Below are 15,654 nucleotides of genomic sequence, written 5' to 3'. Positions count from 1 at the left end.
CATTTACCGTTGCTACATCAAGCAAAAGAAAGCTTTTTCTCTCGATTTAGATTATGTTTTCTTGTGTGTAGGAGGTGCATGTCATGTCGGCAATTCCTGTTGAGCGACTCAACAAGACAAATATATTTTTAATAATATTTTTTTTGTATTTCCATTAAACCCTGATACATCGATTTATGACACTGTATTATTTAGTGCCACAGCCCATGAAGGCCACAATACCGATACTCTCAATAAAGATTGGATAAGAAGCCCCACATGAGAAAGAAAGATAAGTGATCTAACGATCGCAAAGAAACATATTGGGAAGGCCATCACATAGTAATGGTGAAGCATGTATGAGTTTATAACTTGATTATTTTAACTTAGGTAGTTGGCATGATACATAATAACTCAACTCCCCCAAGAAGATGATAAAACCAAACAAAAGCATATGTAATGAGGAAAAAACTAAACATAATTATTTTATGGCACACAATTATTTCACATAAGCTAGGGAATCTTAAAGGTTTCTTAAAGGTTAGAAAGGTATTGCCGAATTTGGCACACACTGGCCTGATCAAGTTTTTGAGCCAATATCGAGTCTCGAAGTGAAAATCTCGAGTTGATCAAGTTTTTAATCCAATATCAATCTCGACTTGTAAAATCTTACCCAAGTGAAAATCTCGAGTAACAGAGCAAGTGCACCTATAAAGAAAAGGACTCCATAATATGCCCACTGATAAGGAATTGGTGGATCAAGGATGCGAAAGCCCTTATAAATATTGACAATAATTATAGAAATCAGCGAGTAACCCATGAAATGGTGATAAATGGTCCAATTCCTGTAGTATTTTTCATCATCTTTATTAGGCCGCTGAAGTGGAGCAAGTCCCTGCACAAGCCCCTAGATTTTCTCAAGCAGTTTCCTTTATTAAGCATCATGAACTCATGCTAGTGATTGAAAGACACCATAAACTTTTCATATGTGTATGTGCGCACGCGCATGCAATAATAACAAAAGAGATGGTAACTACCATGTCTTTTGGTGTGGTGTGCAAATGCATATCGCAATGATATCGAAATGATGTTGCAGATGCCTTACCTGTAAGCATGCCATGATGAAGATCATGATGCCCAAAACTCTATGCCCAACAAAATGGTACCCCTTAGACCAACTCGCAAGCAACAATCCAATAATCCAACCACCTGTTCCGAGGATGCTGCCAGTCAATTGGATTGTCACGTGGGCAGCAAGCCACCATTTTTTCTTTTTGCTCTTGTTTATGTTATCTATCGGTTGTCCACTATCTTGTTTCTCATTAATGATCCCTCCTTCCCGAAAGTACCTGGGAAATAGCAATCCTGTGGGCAAGAGAATTCCCCAACCTACCACATTCAACACCCCATGCACCTGCACCAACATTAGCAAGAAAACAATAATGTAGGTAAGATGTTAGAGACTATGAAATTCTTCTTCTGCTTTAATATGTGATCAATTGACTCGAAAAGAAATTTCAAGTCTTGTAAATGGTGCGTGTCTTTAAGGTTTTTGCAAATAAGCTTTTGGGTCCTAGAAACTATGTTTAAGGGTTTCATATAACTGCCGGAATTGCTCTTTTGCTGCTGCAAAAACCGAGACATAGTAACTAAAGTGAAAATTATAAACCTCTTAACATTTAAAGGTGCAACAAAGCACACATGAATCGTCTGCACCGAGCTCATATTTCTCTTTCAGATAGATGCTTCAAAATGAGCTTGAAGAACTTCAGGATTATGGATGGAACTTTCTTGAACAAGGCCTAAAACTTGAAACATTTGCAAAAAATAAGTGTCATAACCACGTGTTCCAACAATGGGCTTACAAGAATGAGATTCTCTTACTCTTCAAGGTATTTAATGCCTAGTACCCATGACGTGATAGTGTGAGATGCTATCTAGTTTCTTGATGAGAATAGATACAATCATATCTAGTGAAGCATTGTAAACATTCTTTGATTTGCATCTTCATAAAAGCTTTTAGAGAACATCACACTAGATTAACAGGTCTCAATGTTGGGTTTATTCATTGGATATTTTTATAGAATGCATGGTCTTTCATTCAACACTTGTGAAAACTCATAGGAAAAATTTCCCAACTATTTTCAACATAATGCAGTTATTTATAGATGTTTTTAAAACTCAAAGTTGATTTCTCCTAGTTGTTGAAACAGTTCGGTAACATGCCAATTGTGGATAATGAAGATGGAGAAGGCTTAATGACAGAAAGTATTCATACTAATGCCAATGAAACGTCATGCAGCATTACTGCCTATGAGCACAACTTAACTGCAATGAGAGAGTTAAGGAAATTAAAACTAAATATTCTAACACAAAACATATCACAAAGGCAACCGTAATCACAAGCATTGCCTCAACTCGGTTTTGACCATCTGCTAAAATGCCATTGACAAATTGTTGAATCAGTACCTCAATCAACGCACCCAACTTTGTCTCCCTTGAGCCCCAAATAAGCCATAGCAGTCCCACACTTATTTTCAAATGACTGACTTCGAGTTGGACAAATTAGAAAAAGTTAATGCATAAGTGAAGGTCTCGTAAAGAATTGAAGTTCCATACTGTATTACAGGGGCAATCAGCTAACAAACCTTTAATTGTATATCTTTATAGTTAAGCATCCCACCTAAAACACATTATCTTTTATGTTTATGTGTTCTCCCTAAAAGCCTGCACATTCATTGCATTGTGCTCAACATATTGATTTTCATGAAATCTCTGCAGAAGAACTTAATTCACATTGGAAGTGGCCTCACTTCACATGGAGAGTAGCCCTAGAACTAAACACCCCCTACCTAGGGACATTATCATCCAGGAATATGTGGTAATTATGTGCAAAGCTCAACCTCCCATAAGTTGTAGATTCTTGCTCTACAATGATTGTGATGGAGGCAAATTTTAATTTCCTCTAAATTAATGTGGTACCCAAGAAGCCATTAAAATTTATTAGTCTTTCCTTTTAACCTAAATACTTAGGACCTCCTCATCTACCAAAGTAGGGTTACCACCACTTTTTGACCTCCCCTTGAATACAATTTAATTCCATCAGTCAATTTGTACCCTAGACTTCGTCCCACCCAAGGCCTGTAGTTATGGGATTCATCAAGTTCTAGTTGGGCATTTTCTCAAAATAGGGATCCAATGCGACTCACACTTCAAATAACCAAATTTTGTCCATTAAGGGATTTTGTTTACAGTTTCGGTGAATAATCCCAAATCAAAGTGAAATTCCATATGAAAAACATAAAAAACGAAAAAAAAGACAATAGTCCCCACCTCTAAAACACGTCTACATAGACCCTCAAGTCTATGTAAACCATATGGGGATGGAACCCCACCAACTTTTGAAATAGGGCACTAAAACCCCCTTACGTTTTCTATCATCCAAATTATGTAGACAACTATATTCTTTTCTCTCTCTTTCTTTTTTTGAACATCAGTAAATTCACAAAAAATGTACAGTGGTTCACAGAGATATTTTTGGTCCCAAACTACCATGGAGCACAAAATAATAGCTCATGGACAAGAGGCCCCAAAGAAACTTAAGCCGGCACCAAAAAAACGTACAAAGCAGGGTATTATTGCCCTCCAAACCATGCTTAAACGGACGACGAAGCGGATAAGCAAGAATCAAGATACATGGCACCGTACACGACATGTGTATGGACGAGACAGCATAAATGGCATAAAAGTACCAGAGTTTGATCCCCAAAATGGTAGTGGGACCGACACGGATGGATAAAGGAGATCAGAAAACCCCTACCCCGGCTTTTATACTAAGGGCATGTTTACGTATATGGCTTTCTATGGCGTCGATTTTCAATATCTTGGATATTGTCAAAATCTTCCTTTTGAATTGTTTAACGACTAGGATACTTAAAATCACGAAAATCAAAATTACATAAATAAGACCTATTTTTTCGTGATTTCATTTCCCCACCAAAACCTGTTTTTTGCATTTTCAAGGCTCGTGGATTTTACTCCCTCGACCCGAAACATGGGGAGCATTTGGTAGGTATGAAAATTAGAGAGAGAATGTACCTAAATTTTTTAAAAAAAGATGAACTATCTCAAAATTTTTAGAAAAGAAAACTATATCAAATTTTAAATTTTAGAGAGAGAAAAAATATGTTAAAATTTTAGAAAGAGAAAATATGTTAAAATATTAGAAAGTGAAAGTATCAAAAAATTTAGAGAAATAAACTATCTCAAAATTTTAGAGAAAGAATCTATCTCAAATTTTAAGTTTGATAGAGAAACTATCATTTTTTAGAGAGAGAAAGTACATGCAAATTTTTAGAAAGAAAAACTATCTCAAGTTTTAGATAGAGAAACTATTTCAAGACTTTTAGAGAGAGAAACAATCTCATATTTTAATTCTTAGAGAGAGAAACTATATCAAATTTGAAAGAGCGTAACTTAAAAGTTTTAGAAATAAAAAATATCTCAATAATTTTTAGAGAGAGAAACTATATCAAATCTTAAGTTATAGAGAAAGAAAGCATTCTTAAAATTATAGAGAGAGAAAATACTCTTATACTATTGGAGAGAAACTATTATAAATTTTAGAAAGAGAAATGGCTAAAAAACATTTTAGAGAGAGAGAAATATCTCAATTTTTAGATAGAGAAACTATCTCGAATTTTTAGTTTTAGAGAGAAACTATCTCAAATATTAAATTTTAGAAAGAGAAAATATATTAAAATTTTATAAATAGAAATTAGATCAAATTTTAGAGAGAGAAACTACCTAAAACATTTTAGATAGAGAAACTATCTCAAAAATTTTGGGGAGAGAAATTAATGCAAAATTTATGTTTTAGAGAGAAAAAGTATATTAAAATTTTGAGAAATAAATTATATCAAATTTTAAATAGAGAACGTACATGAAATTTTTAGAGAGAGAAACTAATGTACATGAAATTTTTAGAGAGAGAAACTATCTCAAAAAAAATTAGAGAAAGATTAACTATCTCAAAATTTAAGTTTTAGAGAGAGAAAGTATCTCAAATTTTGAACTTCAGAGAGAGAAAATATATCAAAGTTTAGAGAGACGCTATATCAAATTTTAAAGAGAAAAACTATTTCAAAATTTTAGAGAGAAAAGCTATCTCAAACTTGAAGTTTTAGACAGAGAAAGCATCTTAAAATTTAAAAGAGTAACTATATTAAATTTTAGAGAGAGAAAGTACATAAAAGTTTTTAGAAAAATAAAATATCGCAAAATTTTGAAAGAAATTATCTCAAATTTTAGCTTTTAGAAAGAGAAAGTATCTTAAAATTTGAGGAAAAAACTATATCATATTTTAGATAGAGAAACTACTTAAAAATGTTTAGAGAGATAAACTATTATCAAAATTATTGAAGAGGGAAGCTATATCAAGTTTTAAGCTTGAGAGATGGAGTATTATAAAATTTTAGGCAGATAAACTATATTAAATTTTAGAGAGACTAAAGCATCTAAAAATTTTGGAGAGAAATTATCTCAAAAATTTTAGATAGACAATTTTAAATTTTGAATAGAAAGTATATTAAATTTTAGAGAGACAAACAATATCAAATTTTAGAGAGAGAAACTATCTTAAAAAAATTATAGATACACTATCTCAAATTTTGAGTTTCAGAGAGAAAAAGTATATACAAATTTTAGAGAGAGAATGTTTGTCAAGTTTTGTTACCAAACATTGGACAGAGTCACTGCAAGGAATCCATTAATTTTTTATAGTTTATCGAAATAGGAGATTTGAGGAGACTATGTCAAAAATCATTGATATTGAAAATCCACAGATTTTCTTGGATTTCAAATATGTAAGATTTCTAATTTCCTCCTATCCAACCAAATAGGTCCTAAATGGATACTTGCACCGCCTACTTTGCGAGAACAAGGGTTGTGGTGTAGTGTGCCGAGTATGCCATCTATACACACCCAAAAATAGCATTTTATGCGACTTTGTCCAAACTTGTGGAAGTTTCATGCCTTCGTATTTTGCAAGTAGTAAAATAGATTGAGTTGAAATTTTGATATAATGCCCCTCGTTGAGACCTTTTTTTTGGTATATACCAGGCACATGATGGCCGCTAGGATGGGGAGAAATCCTAGAAAGAAAGTCGTAGGTTTTCATGGTCATGCAAGTTGCAATCCATGAGACCTCTTTTTGGTTTTTCCGCAATAACTATTCATGCATCAAAACATGTCGGGCGAGGATCAGGCAATCGTGACTCGGTAAGCTTCACAATGTATAAGAAAAGTCATCGTGGGGGCCCGAATCAAAGGAAAAGCCGATTTGTATATGACATTTTGAACTTCGCCAATTTTCAGATTTTCAAGGAATTCAAGGTGCATTAGTGTTAATATGGGGTCTCGATTCTGGCCAAAATGTTCGTGGGATCGAGCTCTACCATTTTCCCACGATGTATCATAAAAACTTTGGCCAAAATCCGCTTGAAAATGAAGAATATATATGTGGAAAAGGTGTATGGTCCAAGAAACCATAAATTACTCAAACTCACTCAAATCTTTTGAGTCTTTTAAGTTAAATTTTTTTGTGAAATGATTGTAGTAGACAATCTATATTTCTACGGCAAAATATCTCTTTTTTCAGTACCAGAACGTCAAGTTCAAATTCCCTTACCATGGGTATGGAATGAAAATCTTTGGGAAGAATGAGATAGGGAATTTGGAACTTTTTCGACCCCAAATTTAACCAATTTTTAATTTAGTCGAAAATCATTTTTAATTTTTGACCCATCTTTTGAGTATCTATGTTTATAACGAAGGCTATAAAAGTACTTAAACCCATCATTTATAAGAATTGGAGTTCATTAATTGAAATTAGGAGTTTATTTTTCATTGTACTTATTTATGAAAATTCATGTTCGATGGATAAGGTTTGGGAATTCTAGTGAGAAAAAAAAGATTTTTTAGAAAGAGAGACCCCAACCTTAGAGCTAGAGAGAGAAACTCCCCTTTCATAAAAACCCCAACCATAGAACTTAAAGAGAGAAAGTCCCCTTCCAGAGAAAAAGTGAGCTAGAGAGAGAAATCCCAAACCCGAGCTCTACCTCTAAAATCCCAAAAACTAGAGAGAAAAACCCACCTTAGATAGAGAAATTGAGCTAGAGAGAAATCCCTAGCTCTACCTTTAGGATCCCCAACTATAAAGAAAGCAAGCTAGAGAGAAGACCCTAGCACTACCTTTAGGATTCCCCATTTTATAGAGGGAAACTCCATCCCTACCTCTCAAAATCAAACTGAGGTATGCAAGAAAGAGAATTGCAACATCGACGCATCTTCCGCTTCACACCAACGCCGGGTTGTCTAAAGAGGGTCCGGCCGAAGTGGATGTAGGAGTTTCTGAACCCAAAACCCAAGGGGATCTTTAAATTTTAAATATTGTGGTTCGTGTTTATTTTCTTGTGTTACTTGTTTGTGTTTAATTTGAAGTTACATACATATGTTTTCATGGCACACGTACGTCCACACAGAGATAGGCCCGAACAGGGAGGTGCCTGAAAATGCTAGAAATTGTGGGCTTGAAATCAGAAAAGTGATTGGAATTTCTCGTCTTCTTGGGGAAAATGCTAGTTGTTCAGTGAGCGATACTCTTCCTAGCCATTTATCAATAATGAGTTTCTCTCTCTGATCTACCACAAGGATCATGAATTTCTATTCTTAACCAGCTGCCAAGAAGAGTTTGTCACTCTGAGCTTACAAAAATATTTAGTTAGGTTAGGGTAATTTATAAGGGAAAAGTTTATATAGAGCCTAGGCTCTAAACAATCAAATTAGAGCCTACTGGAGAGGTTCTTTTTATGCTCAAATATCTTCAAGTTTTGAAAATGGTGCATTTTGTAGCACATTTTTAAGCCGTCAATTTTAAGTTACTCAAGTTTTCATAGAGATGTTGGATTAACATTATTTTTTAAACTTTAAATTTTATAATTACAAATGAAAATATATTTTAAGGCTAATCATAGCTTTTCCAATATTGAAACTACATTTCTCAACATTATTTGAAAGTGGGCTCTAATTTGATTGTCTCGGCACTATCCCATTTATAAATGGAAAAAGTTTATATAGAGCCGACGCTCTAAATAATCAAATTTGAGCCTAACTCAAAACTTTCGCTAGAAGAGGTTGTTTTGATGCCCAAATATCTTCAAATCGATCATCTCAGCATCAAGATCCATGGGCATGAGAAAAAAATGGATTTCAAGTTTTAAAAATAGTGTATTTTGTAACACATTTTTGGACCGACAATTTTCAAGATTTTCAAGTTTTCATATATCTGTCGATCTATACTATTTTTTAAGCTTTAAACTTATAAATAAATATGTAAATATATTTTAAGGCTATCACAAAGATTTCCAATATCAAAATCACATTTCTCAACAGTATTTGAAGGTAGGCTCTAATTTGATTGTTTAGAGCCTAGGCTCTAAACAAACCGCACCCTTTATAACTATGGACTATTTAAAAAGGAAAAGTATATAATGAGACCATTTACTTTTGGTACGAGGTGGTCACAATTAATTTTAACCATTAGATGTAAAATTCGGTGGCTGTATTTATTTTCTCATTGACCAATTTCAAAGTTCAAAAAAATATTTTACGAACTTTGTGATATACCCAAGCTATCAGATTTCACATCGGATGGTTGTAAACAATTGTGATCTCCCTATACCAAAAGTAAATGGTCTCATTGAATACAATCCCATTTAAAATATTATCTCCACCTTCAATATTTCGAAAAAAATTTAAAACAAAGAAAATATGTTAGATCCCAAGTCATCCTAAAACTAGGATTGAAATCATCTAAACAATACTTTCTAAGCAATACATTCACCATTACTATTTTTTAGATTTTTTAACATTTTTTTATTCTTCTAGGGGGCTTATGTGGGGGGCAAGTTGAGCCTCACCATTAGGTCGAGGTGGAGATACTAGGGTGAGTCCAAGTGGTCTCGACCGAGTCCCCAAAACATTGCTGTAGAAGGGGAAAACGAGAAACAAAAAGGATAGTGAGAGTTTAGAGAGTACAGAACTACATAGAAAAGACTCGGCTATCAAGATGGTGAAATCTGGAGAGCAAATGGGCTTTGGTGGAAAATTCGGCGAATTCACATATGTACTTTTTGGAAAAATCCTTTGGGATTTTGCGAGCATTTAAAGGCCATGTGATAAAATTTTATAATAGTGGAATATTAAATTCCAATGGGAGTATGGTAAAGAGGGGTTGAAGTTGGCAACACCGATGCCAAGAATCGAACTAGGCTTGACGAGCTATGCCAATTGAGTTCGAAAACCCTACGAGACTTGGGAATATAGCACAACCAAGAAGGATTTGCAAGATTAGCCCTTGATAAAGTTGGAGAGATACCCAGGGTAGTTGGCCAAAAGACTTAGTGACTCTTGTGTGTGATTAGTAAGCCAGAAAAGACATGAGCCAAATCCTCATCATAACCATCATACGGGCATGTACATATAATAGCTGTATTGGGAAGTAGACACCATTGAGGGTGTTATATGTATATATATGAAAGATAGACCTCAGACAACAATCGCGATAAGTGTGCATATGCTTGTGTGACTTAAGCCTGTCCTTAACGGACCTATAGTCTATAGACTGGGATTGTATTCTCATCACCTATGGGTTAGATTTGGTAGTCTAATTATGAACCTCTATAAGAGAACTACTGGATTAATTTGAGAAAGTGAGTTGACATAGTCATCAGTAGAGGAGTGTCTTAGTACTTTCGTATTTCTTGAAGTTGGATTTGATTCTTATAATTTTGTATTAAGTAAGTTTTACAATATTAAAATATATATTTAGAAGTCTCTCGATATTTTATTTTAGTAAAATTAATTTTAAATTAATTAAAACTAAATTTTCAAGTATTTAAATATTCAGAGAGAAAAATAAAATACTAAAATATTTCTAAAATTCATTTTCTTTCTTCTAACAGTTATTTAATATTAAGTGGAAAAAATTCATTAGGGCCCACCACATTAGGGAAACTTTGAGGCGGACATGGGGTCCACTATGTTCTATATAAGTGGGATCCCCAAGTTTCTCCTACTTTCCATTAGATGTTGCTTGTTGTATAAGCCACTCAATTGAATTGAAAATAAAATGCTAAGGTCTATGAAAAAAGAATGATTGATTTTAGAATAAGATATGTAGAGATTCATTAAAATGAAAAAAAATAATTTATAGACTATTTTCTCTACACAAAAAAATTGATAGGATCAAATTAAAGAGGCTAAGGGATAAGATTCTAGCACCTTCCATTAAATCATCATGGCTAATCTATAGATTGTATAGCTAAGATCTAACATCTTACCGATCACCTATGACCAATAGTTTAGATCGAATCTCCATGAGAATGGCTAAACCCTAAAGCCCTAATTTTAGTCTCATCTCTATAAATACTTTTTATTGGGGAGTCACTATAATGCACATACAACCTAGAGCTCTCTCGATCTCTCCCTCATAGGTGGCATGCCACTCTCTCTCTCTCTCACATATTGTCTAGAATTAGATAAGGCGGGGGGGGGGGGGGGGGGGGGGGGCACACCCCTAGGCCATCAAGCAAAGGAACTGGCAAGACCTACATGTTTGAGAAGTAAAGACGCAGCCATTTTACTGAGATTCAAGAAAGGTCAAGATCCTGTGCAGTATTAGTGAAAGAGATCCGGTATGAGGTGTTCAAAGTCTATTAGAGTTAATTTTTTTGCATACTATCTCATTTTCGCTTGTCTTGTGTTTTCTTATTCCTAATCTCAAATGATGTAATTTGGTTTTGTAATAAAGAAGTTTTGAAACGTCGCACCAAGTGAAAATACAAAATTTAATTTTTATTCATTTATTTGAGTTATGATTGTAATTTTTAGGCATATGTAACATTCTAATAGTTATCGTGAAAGAAAATTTTAAATTATATCGATTGTGCTAGTTCACGTCGTCCACTTTCAAAATCTTATCATCTCAGAGGTTTCGTAATAATGTGTTCAAGGGGAAAGAGAATGACTGATAATATATAGTGAGAGAAAGGTACAGAGAGTAAGAGAATTAATCATCAAAGATCGTAGAAAGGAAGAAATGAGCTGCTAAGAGGGCTCCTCGTCGATCATGTAATTATGAAGAATAAAGCACGATAGAAGAGAGGAAAACAAATCAATCATTTAGAGGGAAGGGAAAGGAAGGGGGGGAGGGGAGGGGAGGAGGGGAAGAGAGAGAGATTGAAGAGAATTGGAAAGCAGATAGATAAATAGTGTATAGAAAGCGGATTAATTGTGTTCTAACAGTCGGGGTTTCATAATGAATGTAATTTGGTTGAAATGTTAGACAAAGGCAAGAAGAAGTTGGTGATAGAAAACAATTATTGAATAGAGGAAAAAACAAAAGAAACAAAGAAGAGAAAATAAGGTGTGGATTGAGGACTTTATTTAGAGAGAGTTACAGGTATAGAATCATAGAAAGAGATAAGGAAAATATATCTAAAATAAGAGTGATGGAGATAACGAGACATGTTTGAGATAAGAGGATGTAGAGAGAGAAGATGAAGGATTTAAAGAGAGGTCCTTGATGTTGGGATTTAAGAACCATCTTAGATGTTTTAGATGCAGAAACATGAATCCCAAAAGTTGGATCTCACTAAGATAGTATATTTATCCAGCTATAAACAAAATAGGCGAGAGTACAAGCCGTAATACAAAAAATAAAGCATAAAACATACACACCACAAGAGCTCAAAAATTTACGTGATTTACCCCAAGAGGGCTATATCTATGGGCACGACAAACTGAAATCCATTATACCAATAAAAGTTATATCATAGATTTTTGGAAATCGAGTTACCTCTTTAACCCTCGACAAAACCTAATGAAATAAACCTTTTTAGACCTGTTTTCTTGACCAGTACTCGCTGATCTTTCATCTCTATTCTACAGCTAAATCACTATCTAGTAAGAGACCATCTCTATTCCACAACTAAACCACTGTCCAGAAGAAAAACCTTAAGAGCAATTGAGACTTTCTCTCACTAAAAGAGAAAAACATAAAAAATCTTCATGGGAATCGCTTCTTTACAAAGCTAGTTTTTCAATCTACAAGAGGCACATCTGTGGTGTTTCTCTTCATAAAAAGTTCTCTCTTCTCTCTAAGATAGGCATTGCCTCTAATGCAGAGGGGCCCTACCTCTGTCTAGAGAAAGTCATCTTTCCTATATGGTGACCCAAATAGTGAACACATAATCTTTCATTGTTCATCCCATATATATAAGGTTTGGAGTCCACATCAAATATGAAACTTCCCATAAATGTTACATATATCTCAAGAACCAAGTGATATACATAATTGTCCTAATCCTTTTGGATTTCTATTTCTTTTAAAAAATGTATCAATATCAATCCAATCCCACATAATATAGGATTTCTTTATGTTGGGTGATTTTGGATATCACCATATCTAATACTTGAGATATAGAAGGAATGTATATAAAGGAAAGAAGGGGCGCATGTTAGACCAACCCAATAATAGAGGGATAAAAATATAGAGATTTCGGGAGACTAGATATAGATGGGTGATTTTCTTTTGATCTTTTCATTCTTATTTTCGTATCATTCTAATACTACATAAGGGTATTTTTTTCTATTTAAAGAAAAGAAGAATTTATCAAAAAATCACACAATAGATTAAGTATCTAACAACTCACAAATTTATTTTGATTTAAATTTAAAAATTTTCTTAAAGCACTCATAAACTTGGATAGTTTAGGTGTGTTTCAATAAGTAGGTGAAATGTTAATAGTTGATATGATAAGTGTTTTCTTGATCAAATTCTCAAAATTAAATTAAAAAGAATGTGGGTGCTTATGAGAAAAAAATGTAAAATATGCTGATTCTTCGAGCCTAAAATTGGGTGTTTTTTGTAAACCATGTTATAATTAGGGAGGGGATGTAATAATTCCTTTATCCCAGTTTGACTCCCTTGGACAAAAACCTATTTAGGAGTATTTTTAGGAACCATTATTTTAGGACGTAATATGCTTAACCTAGAGGCCAAATTCTAAAAACGAAAAACCTAATATACACTTCACATGTACTTGAAAGCAAATAACTTCCTAAGATTGAATAGGTATTGTGCAACTCAAATCATGTGAACGTGTATAACATGCACCTAGGGGAGCATATACTGTACACTTACTCCGTTGGGTGAAAGAGTTGAATAGGAGATTCAGTCTGAAGATTTCTCATCCACCTAAGAATATCACCTTATGATTACATTTAAGGAAATAAAGGATTTGGAGTTCTTAAATATTTACATTTGGTAGTCCAAAAATTGGATGGTCCAAAGTTAAATCCTTTTTGGATGGTCTCTATTTACTCTCAAGAAGTTACTCTTTTAGGCTCATAGAGGAACGTTTTTCTCGTTTTTCCTGTTTTTTTTTTTTTCCTGTTCATATGTAGGTTGAAAAAGTTATATCCCTTTGGAGGTCTAAGATTGTGTTTTACTTGAGCAAATACTCTTTTTCACAATCATATTCTTTTCTCCAAACTATTTACGTCATGATTTTAAATTGAATCCCAATGTTTCAAAATGAAAAAATCCTATGAGGGAGAAGTATATTGTGTCCTCCCACTGGTTATATTGTAAGTTATTTTTAACAGTTTATTTTCTCTCTCTTTCATTTAATCCCAAGAATAAATCCACGAATTACAATTTTATGGAGAGAGAACAACCCTTTCATGAACAAGTCCTAAGGGAAGACCTGTCTGTACAACTTTAAAGGGTTGTACAGGCACAATGTTGCGTGTATATATATATATATATATATATATATATATATATATATATATATATATATATATATATATATATATATATATATATATATATATATATATATATATATATATATATATATATATATATATATATATATATAAAAGAGTGAGAACCTAAAAAACATCTATAAGTGAAATGCTACAGCGTTTCTCCTGCCATAAATTTGCTATGTTAGTAGCGGTATTTAACGAAACCTTAATGGATGACATGTGGTCAGTGGCGATTTCTGTGTATTTTTTTACCGCCACAGATATAGCATGTCCGTGACGATGCCGTCACGAATATGTTGGGTCCATGGCGGTAAAAAAATCCAAGCCATCCAAAAAAATCGGACGGCAATGAGCCTATAGGCGAAATCATTGTAGCATTTTCGCATCTATGCGCTGCGTAGTCTCTTCCATAATATATATATATATATATATATATATATATATATATATATATATATATATATATATATATATATATATATATATATATATATATATGGGCAAGCTTTCTATGCTTCCCCTACAACATAGAACTTCTATCCTCCCCTTTATCCAATAGTCCATTCTGAATGGAGGGTTAAGATTGCCCCAATCATAATGTCATGTCTCTACTCTATTTTATTTTTAAATTTTTTTCTATAAATTGTTTTGACACCAAATTTTGGACGTCCATTCCTATATTAAACTCGCACTAGCAAAAAATATAAAAACAATATTTTCACTAAAATAAAATGACCAAAATACCCCTGAAAGATTCAAGGGGTATTTTGATCATTATATTTATCAAAAAATTATTTTTAATCATTTTAATAGGTGCGTCCCAATGAGAAGATAGCATGTACCGAATTTCATATTCATAAAATTTTTATAAAAGAACTAAAAAAAAAATACTTTGAGACGTCAGATCTAAGATCAAATGGTGAATGGCTCTCTTGATCAAACTTGGACGGCTAGATGTTAGGGGAAGGATAGAACTTCCATGTTGTAGGGGGAGTATAGAAAGCTTGGCCTATACCTCCAACCGTCCATTCTGAATGGAGGGCTAAGATTGCCTCAATCACAATGTCATGTTTCTACACTATTTTAGTTTTAATTTTTTTCTATAACTATTTTGACACAAACTTTTGGATGTCCATTTCTCTACTAAACTCGCACTAAAAAAAATATAAAAAAATATTTTCCATAAACTAAAATGACCAAAATACGCTTAAAAATTTCAAGGGGTATTTTGTTCACTATATTTAATCTAAAAATTATTTTTAATATTTTTTATAGGTGCGTTCCAATGAGAAGATGGCACGTATCAAATTTCATATTCATACAATTTGTATAAAAAAAACTAAAACTAAAATACTTTGAGACGTCGGATCTAAGATCAAACGGTGAGTGGCTCTCTTGATCAAAATTGGACTCCTGGATGGTAAGGGGAGAATAGAACTTCTATGCTGTGGGGGAAGCATAGAAACCTTTCCCCCATATATATATATATATATATATATATATATATATATATTCGAGGACATCATCAAGATAAAATGGCAAATTTTTTTAGAACACTATCGAATAGAACCGCTTCTGGTAGTTCTAGTAATAATATTGTACGAATAAATAATAAAGAAGAAATAATAATAGATAATATTGAGAAACAATTGCAAAACTGGAATATCCCAAAAGTCCTTACAAATGATATTATAAAAGGGGAACATTTGAGTTTAATTTCAATAAAAACAATTGAAGAAACTCTCGAACTTCTAGAAGGAGTATAAGTTGAAGGTACAG

At 33.2% G+C, this 15,654-nt stretch overlaps 1 protein-coding gene across 1 annotated transcript in view; it reads right to left on the bottom strand.

The window, feature by feature from the left end:
* Positions 1 to 339: 339 nt before the first annotated feature.
* Positions 340 to 15,654, bottom strand: part of LOC18422508 (cytochrome b561 and DOMON domain-containing protein At4g12980) — a 29,001-nt gene continuing 13,686 nt past the window's right edge. The window contains exons 2-3 of the mRNA XM_020668354.2: positions 1,085 to 1,393; positions 340 to 874 (exon numbers count right to left, since the gene is read on the bottom strand). Of these exons, the coding sequence (XP_020524013.1) occupies positions 617 to 874; positions 1,085 to 1,393 (567 nt within the window). The 3' untranslated portion in view covers positions 340 to 616. The remainder of the gene's footprint in view (positions 875 to 1,084; positions 1,394 to 15,654) is intronic.

The sequence above is a fragment of the Amborella trichopoda genome, chromosome 3 (assembly GCF_054954075.1).
Source record: "Amborella trichopoda isolate Santa Cruz 75 chromosome 3, AtrichopodaSantaCruz75HAP2 v2.0, whole genome shotgun sequence".
NCBI lineage: Eukaryota > Viridiplantae > Streptophyta > Magnoliopsida > Amborellales > Amborellaceae > Amborella > Amborella trichopoda.
The sequence above is the reverse complement of the archived record's forward strand: the minus strand, read 5'-3'. Positions and strand labels throughout refer to the sequence as shown.